The sequence below is a fragment of the Simochromis diagramma genome, unplaced genomic scaffold, assembly GCF_900408965.1.
Source record: "Simochromis diagramma unplaced genomic scaffold, fSimDia1.1 OVJJ01000418.1, whole genome shotgun sequence".
NCBI classification, from domain to species: Eukaryota; Metazoa; Chordata; class Actinopteri; order Cichliformes; family Cichlidae; genus Simochromis; species Simochromis diagramma.
Window position 1 is genome coordinate 328,697 of NW_024387407.1, and position 15,260 is coordinate 343,956.

Consider the following 15,260-nt stretch of genomic DNA (forward strand, 5'->3'; position numbering starts at 1 on the left):
CTGGCCTGGTTTTTTATAGCAAATACCTTAAAAATATTCTGGAGTAGAGCAAAAACTGAGGGAAACATTAATCAACATATGAACAGTAAGTGATGCTGCTGAACTGAAGCAGAGAAAAGTTACAGAGGTTTGATTAGAGACACAGCTAAGGGTTTTAAAAAGCTTACATTTCTTAGATATAGATATGGGAAACTGGTCGTGAAGTAGTAGCTGTGCAGAAAGTGTGATTTTTATGGTAAGAGGGAACTGTTTATGCTGTGAATGTAAATGTTATGTAAATGTTTATAAAATTTGGCGTGTAGTTTTGATCTTCTTCTTCTGCTGTTTCAGTGAATTTTGGTTGGAGAGTGACAAAATGTGCAGAATCAGAACCTGTAAGATGTTGGCTTTCAGCCCCAGCGGCATGTCTGTATGCGTGCCGTCGGTGAGCTTTGTGTTTACGTCTTTATTTGGAATCTGTTTACCTGCTGTCATTTGCTGTTTTAGCTGTTTGATGGTTGTTCAAATGAAAGCTTTAACCTGAGATTCTGGTGTTTCTGGCAAAATACATTTATATTTTGATATTCAAGCTAAAAGTGATAATTGAAACCCGCACTGTCAACAAAGCAAAGGGTGGCTGCTTTCAAGAATCTAAAATGTAAAACGTGTTTTGAGTTGATTCGCACTTTTTTGTTTACTACATAACTGCATTAAAAACAATTTCCAGGACAAAAGATGAAAAAGCATTAAATGAGAAGGTGTCCAAACATTTGAATGGTAGTGAACAGATTGTTCATAACGAAGCCATAAAAGAGTGTGAGGCTGATTATCAGTGCATTTGGCACCAGTACACGCTAAGTCTTTGTCTATAACAACAACAATAACCAATTTGTAATGACATCAATAGATCTGCACCCTGAACACTGGCAGGAGCCAACTGTGGTGCTGAGGCAGCTGTGTGTTTCTACTGCCCAGAAGCTGCTACAAATCATCGTTCAACTTAAGCATGAAATTAGAACTTAAGCACAAAAGTTTTGAGCGTAAATAAGACTCACCTGTGTTTCTGCCGTTTCAGCGAGCAGGAAAGCTGCTTGATTCGCTGAGTCCTCTGAGTTTAATGATATTGTTGCAAATCAGGAAACTCACAGAGACCGCACTACTACCCTCATATTTATTTCCTCTTTGTATTTTATGCTAAACTGGGCTACAAATTTCCTACGCAGGAACAGATATGCTTTCTCATCATTTATGATGCACAGGCTGCCGGTATATTGTATTCTTCAAATGTCAGGACTTTTTTCTCAGATGGTCATATCACACTGTCACTTTCTGATAAGACTTCACAGGTTTTCCACCTTTATAATTCAGTTTGATTTGAGTTTTTTTCCCCTCAAAGTCTGACTTTGCTCTTAAGCAACCACAACATGCATCATTTGCTTATCTGTACTGCACATTATTTCCGTACACTGAAGGGGAATTTTGTTTTGAAGGCACTTTTTAGTGCCCGTTGACGTTATCTCAGATCTCTCTCTAATGTCGACTTGCTCATCAAAACAATCAACACCAGCTTCACCATCCAGCTGTAGGCTGGTTTTCTTCTTCTACTACAGCACCTCCTGCAGGAGGTGAGGCCTTTCGAGTCAAATGATATCAGTGAGAGAAAGAGCTTTAATCGATCCCAAGCATTCAGGAAAATGAGTATGATATCAGAGATCAACATGAGGCTGAACTCAACACAAACATGATCTTAAATAGACAGCATTTGTGCATATTTTGTTACTGTAGCTCTAACTACTGCAGAACTGGCAGATTCCTCCTGCTGTAGTTTCACTGGCAAGCATCATTTCTGCTCATGATATTTTACTCAGAAGCAAATCTAGGTTACATCTTGCAGCTGCGTCTCTTGCTGGATAGATGTTTTTTGGATGGCTGAATGCTTCTACTGTTCTCGTGGTCAAACCTGGGGTTGAAATTCTCCCATGTGTGCTGCCCACAACAAGTTTCTCCTCCTCATCAACTCCATGCTAGCTGCCAGCTATTAGCACAATCACTGATCTGTAGGCATGAATAAACTCAACCAGTCTGTGGCCCAAGTCTTACAACAAAGTAAGAAGTGTTAAATGTGTGAAATCTGAATTCAAGTGAGTGTCAAAACCTGTTTTCATTTCAATATTTTCTCGTAGCAAGAAGAACTTATTTTCAAGATTTTAGTTTTTTACCTTTTGGCACCATTTTTTATTTTCATAATAGAAGTGAAAACACAGCTAATGGCTGCGTGTTTTTGCTCATTTACATTTACAAACTCTTTTGCTGTGTTACCCATTTCACTGCATAACTACAGATGCTATGAATTACTAGAAATACTAAATCTAGAAAGTTGTTAACCCAAATGTAGAAAAAGGAGGCAGATGAAAACTCAAGTGACCATTTAGTGCTGAAGTCCAAAGATAAGCAAGATATAAAAGCCAGAATAAACTAAGGTGTGAGAGGTTTGCATAGCACAGGAGACAACGAAAGGAGAAAGGAAGGCCATGTGCAGGGGTCTAACCACTTCAGAGGGTCGACCACGAGGCTGAGCGAGGCCTGAAGACACTTTAGAGCATCAGCCTGGACATGGAGAAGGACACATGAGCATCTCTGGAGGTCAAATGAGCAGCCAGCAGTGGAGCGGCTGCACCAGAGACTGGCCGATATCGCAGTTTCTCTGGGGACTGAAAAGGTGGCCAGCAAAAGAAATGTTGTGGAAAATATTTGATTTTCTTTTTATGTTACTTTAAACTTTCGTTCACTTGCTCAGTTAAATTGAGCTGATTTAGTACCTTTTCCAATAGCTTTCATGCATTCTGTGATTTGTTTCAGCCAACCATGATTGCACTCAGTTTGGCCTCTCTCTGGTGAGAGGATCAGGGTTCCTTCTGTGCAGGCTGTCAGTCATCAGACTGAAAATACAGACGGCCTGTTTCGTGGGGTGTAAGCATTACATTAAAAAAAATATTCAAGATTCAAGAAGTTTATTGTCATATACACCGCACTTTGCAGGTTCCCTTCACACAACTAAATAACAACTAACTAAAATATACATGTATATGCATCATCAGTTTTAAGCACTGAGTATGATTGAAGTCAGAAATAAAGTCTGGTGGTGTTTTAATAAAGCTCCATCTTTAATATCTCAGAGTCAGTTTCCTGCTGTAGCTCCACAGTCGCCTCTCAGAGATGCAGTGACAAGAAGCCATCAGCAGGTGGCAGCATAACATCACGATTCTATTCATTCTGAATATACTTCTTCAACCCAGTAAAGTTTGAAACTAACAGTTAAATTCTCCCTTTGCCCTAAAAATAGATCCTATAAATAAAATCTCACCTCTAACCCTGATGACGTTTGTTGCCAGGAAAGCACCGCTTCATTTTTCATGTTAAGAGGTCGAAGATGTAAACTAAAGAAAACACACAGCAATGAATTTACAAAAAAAACAGTAAAACTTTATTGATACAAAAATTAAAAACAACATGCAACAAAATTCATGTAAAACCAGGACTTCAAAACATGACAAAGAGTTTAAGTTAGAAATTATGCTCAGTGGTGACGTCAGCCATGACATCATCATACGACTGGTCCTCATCTTCCTCGGTGGGTGGAGGCATCGTTATGGAAACATGTGAGCTCCTTCCTGTTAGGCGCAAAGTAAGAAATGATAACAGTGATGAAACAAACTGTAAATATAAAGAATATTCAAGTCATTTTTCTTTTGAATAATACATTCTTAATTTGAACTTAATTTGACATCGACTGTAGATGTTAACTTATTCTTGTCTGACGATAGATTTGAGCTTTTATTTGTCTCCATCTTAAATAATTTGGAGCCAACAGAAAGTGGGATGGAAAGGGTTAAGACAGAAAAACTGGACCGCCAAACTGTATTAGACTTTATTTGAATTGCAGATTGTAGTGACTAAAACTAACATGTGGCTAAAACAACTTCCAAACCTGACCCGGGACATGTGAATATCAAGACGTTACTGCAGCGCTGCCTGAGGGCCTGAAGATCATGGCTTTTAAATTTAAGCTTTCATTTATTCCCTTATGTATATTGATTTTGAGTCATTAGCCCATTGGTCCCATTAATCCAGTCACTGACCCCTCTGGAATAATGTGTATTCTGTGACCCAATGAGTGGTTGCTAGAAGTTGCTGGCCGTCCATAACATGAAGCTGGTTGTAAAAAGCTATACATTGAGGACCTCCTTGTATTTAATTTGGTCACTAGCACATTGCAAAAGTTGCCTATAATTTGAAAGGAAGACACTAACTTTTCTGCAAATAAATGCCAAATACTTGCCAAGCTGTAGTAAAAGTGTCACAGAAACCAGATGATGCGTAACTTTTACTTTTAAGGCAAAGTCTGCATCTTCCATGCATCTGGGCAACCACTGCAATCTACAAGTGTCCAAAGCAATCACAAGAAGGCTTTTGATGCAGCACCCTTTATGTGACTGATCTCACCTCACAACCACTCAGCAACTGGTTTGAGAATAAACACACAGAGACTGGAGGTTACCAAGGGTTGCTTCTGAAACACAAAGCCTCTATGAGATCATCTAATATATCCATCATGTCCCTAAATAACCCGATTAGTAGTGAAAATTGAACCACAATGAGATGTCTTAGTCTTTTGCTATCCTTGTTCAAATACAAATACTTTTGATGTGAAAAACAGAATAAATATAGGTGCACTTATGCGCTAATGATGAATTTCTGTTTTTGATGCTGTTCTACACATCATCCCAGATTTCTAGGAAACTGGTAGATTAAGAGCCCTGAAAACATGTCTCTGTAGATGTTGGCCAGTTCGTCTGCCAATTCCCTGCTTTTCTTATCAACTTTTGTGTGAACTATAATTAAATGTGGCTCAGGCATTTTGATTTCCTCCATCAAAACGGCAATAACTTTGGTTATTCTCTGATTTTTACATAGTAACTCATATTCATGTTCAGTAACCAGTGTTTTTCTATTCTGGTAAAGATTATAGATCCAACGCTACGAGATGGACGGGTGATATTTGAACATAATGATGAGTGTTACCTGCAGACATGCGATATATAGAAGCCATGAGGAATGTGGAAATTACATATGGGAAGTACACCAAGATGTAGCGCAGTATTCCCAGAGAAGACAGGTTTTTGTGAGGATCTGAGGTGGGGGCATCAGGATCTTCAGGATCTAGAAACAAACAATCAAAGATCTTGCTGGAAAAAAGCTCTTTTTATCTTCTCTCTAAACCACAGATGAACAGTGTCTAATACACATCAAAGAAAAAAGACCAAAGTCACCAGTCATGTCATTCCTTGGATTTTCAGTCCTTACCTATGATGAACAGCCAGCTGGATGGAGACACTCCCACACTCATGTTACACTTGTACATGCCCTCATGAGACTTTGTGACGTTATAGATGATCATGTGACTTCTAGGCCCAGTCCCAATAATAGATTCATTTTTATAGAAAGTTGCTGGGATGTCGGATTGACTGTTCTTTGATTCACAGAGCAGAGTAACGTTAGCTCCCTTCATCACGGGGAGGACGGGACTCTGCAGGATTACTGGAGTATATTCTCGTTCTGAAAGATAAAAACAAAATGTTTGAATACACGAGTACATGCCATGTAGCAGAACATGCTATTCAGCTTTATTTATCTAGCACTGTCTGATGAGAGGCAGATACAATCATTGTAAATAAAGAAAGTAAACCTTCCTTAGTTACTAAGGTTTCAAGTATCAGGACATAAAATATTCTGATTCCTTAAAGTTCTTAAAATTAAGTAAATAAAACCTCAGAGGAACTACATGACATGACATATAAACAAATTAAGCCAGAATAGAGAAACAGTGGGTGAGGAAGTATTCTGGGCAGGTGCTACTAAATGCACTTGATTATTTGATCATCAGCAAGTGTGAGTACTTCTACAAGATGCAGTTCAATTCAGTTTCATTTTTATTGCAGCAATTTACAACAGTAGTCACTGTCATTGTGGATCATCTGAACATCCTGATAATAATGAATTACAACAGTGCAGATTCTGAGTAATAAATGACTGAACTAGTTTTTTGCATGGACGTTTTTTGTGGATATGCAGCACTTTCCCTGTACATTTGTTTAATATGTACATGGAAGGACAGATCCTGGTCAAAAATGACTCCTCGCAGTGTTACTGGAGGCCAAGGTAATCCCACTCAGAGTAAGCATTTTGGTTAGATACAATGTTTCCAACATTTTTAGTGCAAATGACAATAATCTTAGTTTCATCTGAATTAAGAAGCAAGGAATTACAGCTCATCCAGGTCCTTAAGAAATTCCTGCAGTTTAGCTAATCAGTGTGTGTCATCATGGATAGATAAAGCTGGGTATTATCTGCACCAAAGTGAAATGCAATGTATGGTATGTCTTCTAATGATAGGAAAAATATATTTGGGAAAAATATAATTGATTCCACCACTAAACCCTGTGGAACTTCATAATAAACCTTTGTGTGTGAAGAGAGATATCAATCTACATGAAAACAGAGTTTATTAGATAGATATGGCATGATTCAGAGCACTGCAGTGCAGTACCTTTAATTTCTATTGCATGTTCTTCTCTGTGTATTAAAATATTGTGGTCACCTGAGGAAACCTGGGGTTGTTTTCAGTGACAAATACTAAGACGTCTTTTTATTATAGAGCAGCAAACTCTTCTTCCAGTCTAAATGAAGATCTAGAATAGTGAGCTGCCTTTTTCTCTACAGCTTGCAGGTTATCTGCTTTAAGGCACACTTTTGTGAGTTATACCAGGCACTCATGCACTTCTGATTTGAGGCCAGCTTTTTCAATGAAAGCTGTTTAATGTAACACTAACAAGATAATCAGTCTTGTGGGAGTCTAGGTAGCTGTTTTACATTGTGTTGGCGTATGTCATTGGAGAAGATAACAGTGGAGAATTTACATCCTTAAACTTAGTTACAGGATTTTGAGAACGACATCTTCTGTGATCAAATGTATCAATGGCTTATGCAAAGTCCAGGAGTGAACCCGACTGCAACCCTGTGGGATCTTAAGATAGAGAGCTGTGCACATTAATAAACTGAAACAATGCTGTAAAGAAGAGTTGGCCAACCTATTCTCATGAAGTTGGAAACTATTATTTTGCTGCTAGTAACTGTGATCCTACAAGCAGCAGCATTGTGAGGTGTATTTAGGTTTTCACAGCCTGCTTTTCCAATTAGGTTTTGTCCTGATATGGTGCATTAAGTTATGTGTTAATTACTTTTTCTTATTTCCTGGTATGTTAAACCTTAGAAATTAAACATGGTGCACTTTGTCTCCACCATTACTTTATCCGCTTTAGTGTGCAGCACTACAGCTTTGTGATTAATCATGGATTCTGTTAACTAAAAGAAAACAATACTAGCATCAGTGAAATAGAAATGCATGTTTTTTTTTGTTTAGCTCGACTATGGTTGTTCATAGTAAAGCATCCATCCACTGAGCTCAGCTGTGAAGCTGTACTGCTCCACTGTTTGTGTGTAAAACAAAAAGTGTTCATTTAACCATTTTTGTTATAACAACTTTGACACGTGTTTTACAAGCATGACTATTATGTGTTTAGTTTTCCAATCATTCGTATACATTTTGAGGGCTTCTGTTTCAAATTTGATTTTTAACCCGCTCCTACCATAAACTGTGATGTTGACCGAGTTGCTCCGCTGGTGTGTAGGAGACTCGCACCAGTAAACAGCACTGTCGAGCCCCTTGATTTTGTGGAGGATGCAACCATAGGAAGTAGCTTTTCCCCAGACTACTTCACATCCGGACACTTGTTTATCAAAGGTGCTGAATCTCTTGACTGTCCATCCTTGAATGCCGCAGCTCAGATTCAAGTCCTTATACTCAAACATCTGAGCTGAGTTGGGAGACGGTGTGAGAGTGGGAAGGTCAGAATGATCTGGGGACAGAACAAGACTCAGTGAGTTAAAATATGTTGCGCTGTATTCAATGTTTTCACATTTCCTGTTGTTTTGAGACGTCTTCTGTTTTGCTTATTCACTTTGTTTCTATGATACACGTGTTGAATCTTTTTTACACTAAAAAAAAATATGCAACAAAATTCAATTAATGTATTTATTATGTTGCTGAGCCCCAATCAGAATTCCATTCATGCAGTGCCTTCCAATTAATATTAATATAATATGCATTTTAAAATCATATATATTTAAACCTTTACAAACCCCAGTCCGACTGGCACACATTATTACATATAAAGCAACGTGTTGGATGATGTATTGCAGTGCTACAAATCTACGAATCTCACTGAGACTGGTAACACAATTTGTTTTACAACAAGATTTTCTAATTAACACAAATCCTAATAAATACATGATGTCAGGTAACCAAATCCAAGAGTAAAGAAGAGATTTTTAGGATGTTCCTTCAGCACACTCACAGCCGTCCTGTTCATACTTGAACTGAATGAATCCTGATGAATGCCAGTTAATCTGTTTAGATTGTGAGATCACCATCGGTGTATGTGGGCAAAACACAAGTTACTTTGGCTTTATGACTTTTGTGGACTTTGGCTGCATGTCCACTCTTACCCTGAATCCTCCCTTAGTTAAGCTGCATTTAGGTGTAGGCTGCTGGGGGAGTCCCAGGATGCACTGAATGTTTCTTCTTCAGTCATCTTTACCCTCACTATGTCTTTATACAGCTGTCTGCATCCATTCATCTATTTCGTTCACTTATCTGGGTCACGTCACAGGAAGCAGCTTAAGCAGACAGCAGGAGAACTGTTATTTAGTGAAATAACTTTGTTCCTTACCTTGTATCAGCAGCCAGCTGGATGGTGATTCCCCATGACCACTTATGTGACATTTGTAGGAACCTTGATCAGCTTTAGATGCTTGGTAGATGGTCGTGTGGTTTGCAGTTTCACTTTTGATGGGGTGATCATCTTTAAAGAAATTAGCAGGGAGGTTGGAGGGATTCTTTGTTCTACAGAGCAGAGTGACGTTCTCTCCCTCCACCACAGGGGCAGCAGGACTCAGCAGGATCACTGGGTTCTCTAAACCTCCAGAAAAATGAAATATGTTGTTGTGTGATTTCAGGTGAGGAGACAGCCTACAGGGAAGAGGTGACTGCCCTAGAACAATTATGCTAACAAAATCAGCTATCTCTGAATCTCTGCAGGAAAGAAATTAGGTCACTGTGGTTTACAGAGAAGGACTGGGGGTGTTGCGTCCACATACACAACTGATATTCAACAGGCCGAGTGGGATCATTTTTGGTATTGTTAAAAAGTAATTTAGCTGCTTTTAAAAATGATTTTATTTGAGCGTCCCAGTTTAGGTAACCTAACACTGCACAGGTTAGCTACCAGCCTCATAGAGGTCAATCAGGCATCCATTTCTAAAACAGATCATGAACAGCCCCATACACCAAGAAATGTGCAGCATTATAGATCATTTTTTCCACATGCAGTGAGCTTACTGACATAACATGCAACATTAGCTCTGGTTGGCTGTGGCACAGAAAGTAGAGCAGGTCGCTGCTGATCAGAAGCACATCAAAGAGCTACAGCTCACAGACTTTGACTTGAATGTTAAATGTTAGACTGCAAAAGTGTGGCTTGTTTGGAGCTGCAGCCCTGAGCCAGACCACCAACCAAAAGGCTGGTGGTTCAATCCCTGACTGCACCAGTCTCAATGCCAAATATCAAGTTAGTCAATAGTGCTTGTGTTAATGGGAGAATAATAATAATAATAATAATGGATTGCATTTATATAACGCTTTTCGGGACCCGTCAAAGCACTTAACAATTCCACTATTCATTCACTCTCACATTCACACACTGGTGGAGGCAGCTACAGTTGTAGCCACAGCTGCCCTGGGGCAGACTGACAGAAGCGAGGCTGCCATATCGCGCCATCGGCCCCTCTGGCCATCACCAGTAGGCGGCAGGTGAAGCGTCTTGCCCAAGGACACCATGACCAGACTGTCCGAGCCGGGGCTCGAACCGGCAACCTTAAGATTACAAGAGGAACACCCAACTCTTGAGCCACGATCGGCCCGAATGAATGAAGCAAGTTGTGTATAAAAATGAGTCCATTTAACTGAACTAAACCTTTTTGGTTTATATTGATGTGCTTCCCTTTATCACAACTAGTTCCCTGTAAAACACTGACGTGTAAAGTTGCAAATGTTGCAAAAGTCTATTGGAGAGAGAAGAGCTGATTCACACATGAATGAGTCACATTAAATTTCATAGCAAGTTTGCGGTTTTAGTAGCTCCACTGTCCTGAAACAGGAAGCAGGAGTTATGTAGCTTCTCCTTCAGGCATGCTGAAATGCAGTTTAATGAATCTTACCATTGACAGTGATGCTGATGGCGTTGCTGCTGTGACCGTGTGTGGACTGGCACCAGTAAACCCCGGAGTCTGAATGTGTGACTCTCTTAATTTCACAGGTAGAGGAAGTTTGAATACCCCAGCCTGATGTGCAGTCAGACACTTTCAACCTGAGAAAAATCGTTTGTGTTAACCTGAATCTCAACTTCATTTTTAGACAACTAATGAATAAACTAATTATCTAATTCAGTACTATACTGGATACATTTTACAGTCCAAAGTTGTAAATTATGCAAAAAATTCTCAAACCAGGCATTTTGCCAGATGCCTGCTGACTCTCACTGTCACTCATAAAGTACTTTGGTGCTCTGAATCACCAGTCAAATATCAGTTTGTCAGCAGTTTGTTATGAGACCGCTGGAATTTGCTCTTTATTTTGCTGATTGCTTTTCTTTAACATATCCTTTTATTTGCTTTCAGTCTGCAGTTAGAGTCATTTTCAGTGAATTAACCTATCAGGTTTAGACACTGAAAACATCTTGGGTTGACTTAGAAATGATTTTCTTCCTGCACAACAGCAACAGCAACTAAAAAGATGAATTAGCTGAGTGAAACATAAAGAGTGCTCTACCTTTAACATGCCAGTTTTGTGATTTTAGTTATTTAAGCAGTAAACTGACCCTTTTTTCGCTGGGGATCTCCACACTGTCCATTCACCGGAGGCGATCCGCTCACAGCTCAGACTGATGTGCTCGTACTCGAAAAACTGGGACCAGTTGGGAGTGACCTTCAAAGAGGCTGAGAGAGACAGCACAGCATAAGTGTTTAAAAGGAAGCTGACCCTGCCGTGGTCCCCAAAGTTATACCCAGAAACAAATTTATAAGTTAAGGTGATTTTATTGATACCAAACTGAAAGCTTTGACTCTGGGGTGAACAAAGGCCAAAATAACAAACAAAACGAGCTGGGATCTGGTAAAAAAATCAGTGAGAAATGTACCATCATACCTGGAGAGAAAAACACATCACCAGCAACATCTCTACATAATCCACTCAGATCCACAAACAGTCGGTGAGTGTAGTAAATGTGTGGTTTTTAAGGCACTTTACATTGTTACCATCCTACGTATGAACAGTAGTTGAACAGTCGACCCCGTGCTGAGAAAGCTTCCTCCACTACAAACTCTGGTGTCATGTAAACTCATGCAAACTTTGGCCTAAAGAAAACGCGCCTTTCTCTGTTGAACCTGCACCAATGAGAGCCGTGCCTCCTAAGTCGACTGACTTCCTGTTTCCTTCCCATGCAATGGCCTAAATAAGATAAGCATGTGGTTCTTTTGGGCTTTCTGAACATTTGCTGAATAAAAATGCTCAAATTCTGATTTTTCAGCTCAGTGCTGTTTCTGAGGGGCTATTATTTGAGACCAGATGTTAGCCAAAGTGAATAAATGCACTCACTGAATTAATCAAAAACCCAGAGAGTTACCAACTTAGTGAAACAGTGTAACAACTGAGCTTTGCAATTGCTGTCGTTACCATAATGAGTCTGAGAGATCTGATGATGGTGTGCTTCACTTCACACACACACAGAAGAAATGTGATTAACAGAACTCATGTGTTATGTTGCCCCACAGCAGTAATAAACAGTAAAGTAAGGCAGCTATTTGTTCTGATCGGACATTTATCTGCTGGGTGACATGTTGTCTTACAGATCTCTGGTTACCAAGGGGCAAACATGCGTCTGCGTTGAGCTAAGGCTACGATAAGAATGCTTGATTTGGTAAAAGATACTGTAACAGCTAGGGGAGCTAAGGGACCTTCATCAGTGAGGCAACTGACTTATTTAGTTTTCTTGGGTGATGATGGTGGTTGTTTTTAAATGATTGACTGTTATTTCCAATGTGTAAATATGAATCATAAAGTAGCAGAAAATGCAATGAAAACATTGGGCTTTAGCATTTAGCTTTAGGAGCCTGTGTTGGTGTCATTGGGAAGAAAAGCCTGATTCTGCAGGCAGGAAACAGTTGGTGAGGTTCAGTTTGAAGAGTTTTAGATTAGAGAAGAAAATGTTTATAATAACATCTCAGTGCTTTCAGTCAACACACATGCAGACACACACAGACACACACACACACACATGCAGACACACACAGACACACACATGCACAGATACACAGACACACAGACACACACAGATACACAGACACACATAGACACACACACACACAGACACACACACACACAGATACACAGACACACACAGACACACACACACACGGAGACACACAGACACACAGATACACAGACACACATAGACAACACCCCAGATACCAGCATGCACAGATACACCGACCCAAACAGACAACACACACAGATACACAGACACACATAGACACACACACACACAGACACACACACACACAGATACACAAACACACACAGACACACACACACACAGATACACAGACACACACAGACCAGAAAAACCCACGAGACACACACACAGATACACAGACACACACACACACGGAGACACACAGATACACAGACACACAGACACACAGACACACACACACACGGAGACACACAGACACACAGATACACAGACACACATAGACACACACAGATACACACATGCACAGATACACAGACACACAGACACACACAGATACACAGACACACATAGACACACACACACACAGACACACACACACACAGATACACAAACACACACAGACACACACACACACAGATACACAGACACACACAGACACACACACACACGGAGACACACACACAGATACACAGACACACACACACACGGAGACACACAGATACACAGACACACACAGACACACAGACACACAGACACACACAGATACACAGACACACAGACACACACAGATACACAGACACACACAGACACACAGACACACACAGACACACAGACACACACACACACACAGACACACACACACAGACACACACAGACACACAGACACACACACACAGACACACACAGACACACAGACACACACAGACACACAGACACACACACACACACACACACACACACAGACACACACATGCAGACACACAGACAGACACACACACACAGACATAAACAGGCTTGAATCTTACCACGACTCTGGGCTGACGTCCGGCAGGTGCTCAACACTGATATGAAAGTCAAAGTCAAACCACACAGTGTGTAAGTGTTCCTAAAAACTCTCAGTCATACGACACAAACATGAAATCACTAACTTTCATTTGCAACTGTTAACTTTAAGACATCTGATAACTTTAAACTTTCATAATACAGCCATTCAGTCTGTCACAGAACTGTGTGCAGCAAAAACAACGTTATACGTTATAACGAGTTATACATCAACAAAGAACTCAAACACACCTCTGTGCATTTTAATCTACAGTACTTTTGCAGTATTGTGTGACAAGAAGTTTTGGTTGTTAATTTTTGTTCTGTACTTACAGAGGAGAAGCAGAATTGCCTTCATAGCGTCTGCACGCTGCAGTTTCACTGACCGTTTTGTAGCAAAAGTGGCGACAACATCCTGTTAAAGAAACCACACGGTGGTGAGGGGGAGGAGGATGTGAGTTCAAGCCAAAAAGAACATAAAAAACACTTTTTCAAGGCATTTAAGAAGAAATCCTTTATCTGGTATAGCAAATTATGTTAATGTGTTTGTAAACAGGGGGAGAAATGAAACAGGATTCAGATCCTCTTGTTCTGACACCAAACTTTGAAAAAATCAAAAGATAAATGCAAGCAGGAACTGAGACATGAAACAGCCAGCTGTTCATTAGAAGCCATCGAATGCTTTTATATAAGGAATAAAGTGGGGATCAATATAATATGAATATAATAATCTGCCAGTTGTAGCTGATAGGTTTCAGCACATCTTTCTTACCTACCTGGTAAAAGTTTGCTCCTTCCTGGAACATAGGGCGAGAGCTCGTTACTCCAAGTCGCAAAGTCTATTTGAAGTTGCTCTGTGAATCCACCCATCTTCTAAACAGCTTAGTATCAAGCGTCATGAAGACAACACTGAACTGCCAAAAGCTGCTGTTCCTGTAATGTCCACTTAAGAAGTGAGACATGAGTCATACTCATAGTTTCCCTGGTTAAAATGTCATTTATACAGCAGAACGTGGTGGGTATTCTTGTAGGCTTGCTGCCTGCACTCTGGGTGTTTCCCAGTGGATCAGAGGGTTGCTTCCTGTGACGTCAGATATTTGAATGAGCCAGGAACAGAGTGAAGAGTTCATTCATATCAGAAGGATTCAGTGTAGAGCTGCCAATCATCCTCCTAGTTGGTTCAGGTGGTTCAGAAATCTGATTAGGATCCTTACCAGGCACCTCCTGGGTAAGGTATTCTGGGCATGTCCTACCAAGAGGAGGCCGTGGGCTAAAGAGACCTCTTGGCTGGATGGATGGATGGATTTCTCCCTTCATAACAAATGCTCTACCTCAGTGAAGATGTCTTGGCAGTTATGTCCATTCCACATACTTTCTCACTTGGTTTACGGCAAATGAAACCTAAAGGTTAAATGAATACAGAAAACACAGACAGAAAGAAGTTACATTAAACAGTTAAATAAATCCAAACTTTCTCTGTGCCTACAAGTCTGGACTGACTTTCCTTCTTGTGGCCGTCTGGACAAAATGCTACTGGTGTCATTACTGTTCAGTAATACTTTTCTCACGCATCTGCTTCCTGAAAATAGCCACAGGTTTGCACCATTGCTGCAAAACCGTGACAAGTATTTACCACAGTATGTAAAGAATATGGTATCTTAACTTATTGATTCCTCTCTTTTTTTTTCAGTTTGTTGATAAGTCAATCAACCTGGTCATTACCACCTGTGCTTGATGCATTGACTGAGACAG

At 40.1% G+C, this 15,260-nt stretch overlaps 1 protein-coding gene across 3 annotated transcripts; it reads right to left on the bottom strand.

Annotated features, from left to right (window-relative positions):
- Window positions 1–3,440: 3,440 nt before the first annotated feature.
- Window positions 3,441–15,056, bottom strand: LOC120720778 (sialoadhesin-like). 3 transcript variants are annotated; one of them, XM_040010554.1, is made up of 10 exons: window positions 14,285–15,056; window positions 13,842–13,923; window positions 13,493–13,528; window positions 11,034–11,151; window positions 10,375–10,523; window positions 8,829–9,071; window positions 7,686–7,955; window positions 5,344–5,595; window positions 5,062–5,199; window positions 3,441–3,650 (listed from the first exon to the last, which is right to left on the bottom strand). In XM_040010554.1, exons 1-10 carry the CDS (start codon window positions 14,312–14,314, stop codon window positions 3,544–3,546), a joined length of 1,425 nt encoding a protein of 474 aa, XP_039866488.1. In that variant the 5' UTR covers window positions 14,315–15,056; the 3' UTR covers window positions 3,441–3,543. The 3 variants fall into 3 exon arrangements, with proteins under 3 accessions (XP_039866488.1, XP_039866487.1, XP_039866489.1); XM_040010553.1 differs by having other exon boundaries at window positions 8,829–9,077; window positions 14,285–15,055; XM_040010555.1 differs by having other exon boundaries at window positions 5,062–5,190; window positions 8,829–9,077; window positions 14,285–15,046.
- Between the last annotated feature and the right edge of the window lie 204 nt (window positions 15,057–15,260).

Bases quoted from the DNA above. Each gene is read 5' to 3' on its own strand.
- LOC120720778 (XM_040010553.1), bottom strand. From the start codon at position 14,314: ATGTTCCAGGAAGGAGCAAACTTTTACCAG. The intron at 7,956-8,828 runs GTAAGGAACAAA...TTCTGTCCCCAG, and splicing joins CAGCTGGCTGCTGATACAAG to ATCATTCTGACCTTCCCACT. The intron at 3,651-5,061 runs GTAACACTCATC...TGCGCCTAACAG, and splicing joins TATATATCGCATGTCTGCAG to GAAGGAGCTCACATGTTTCC.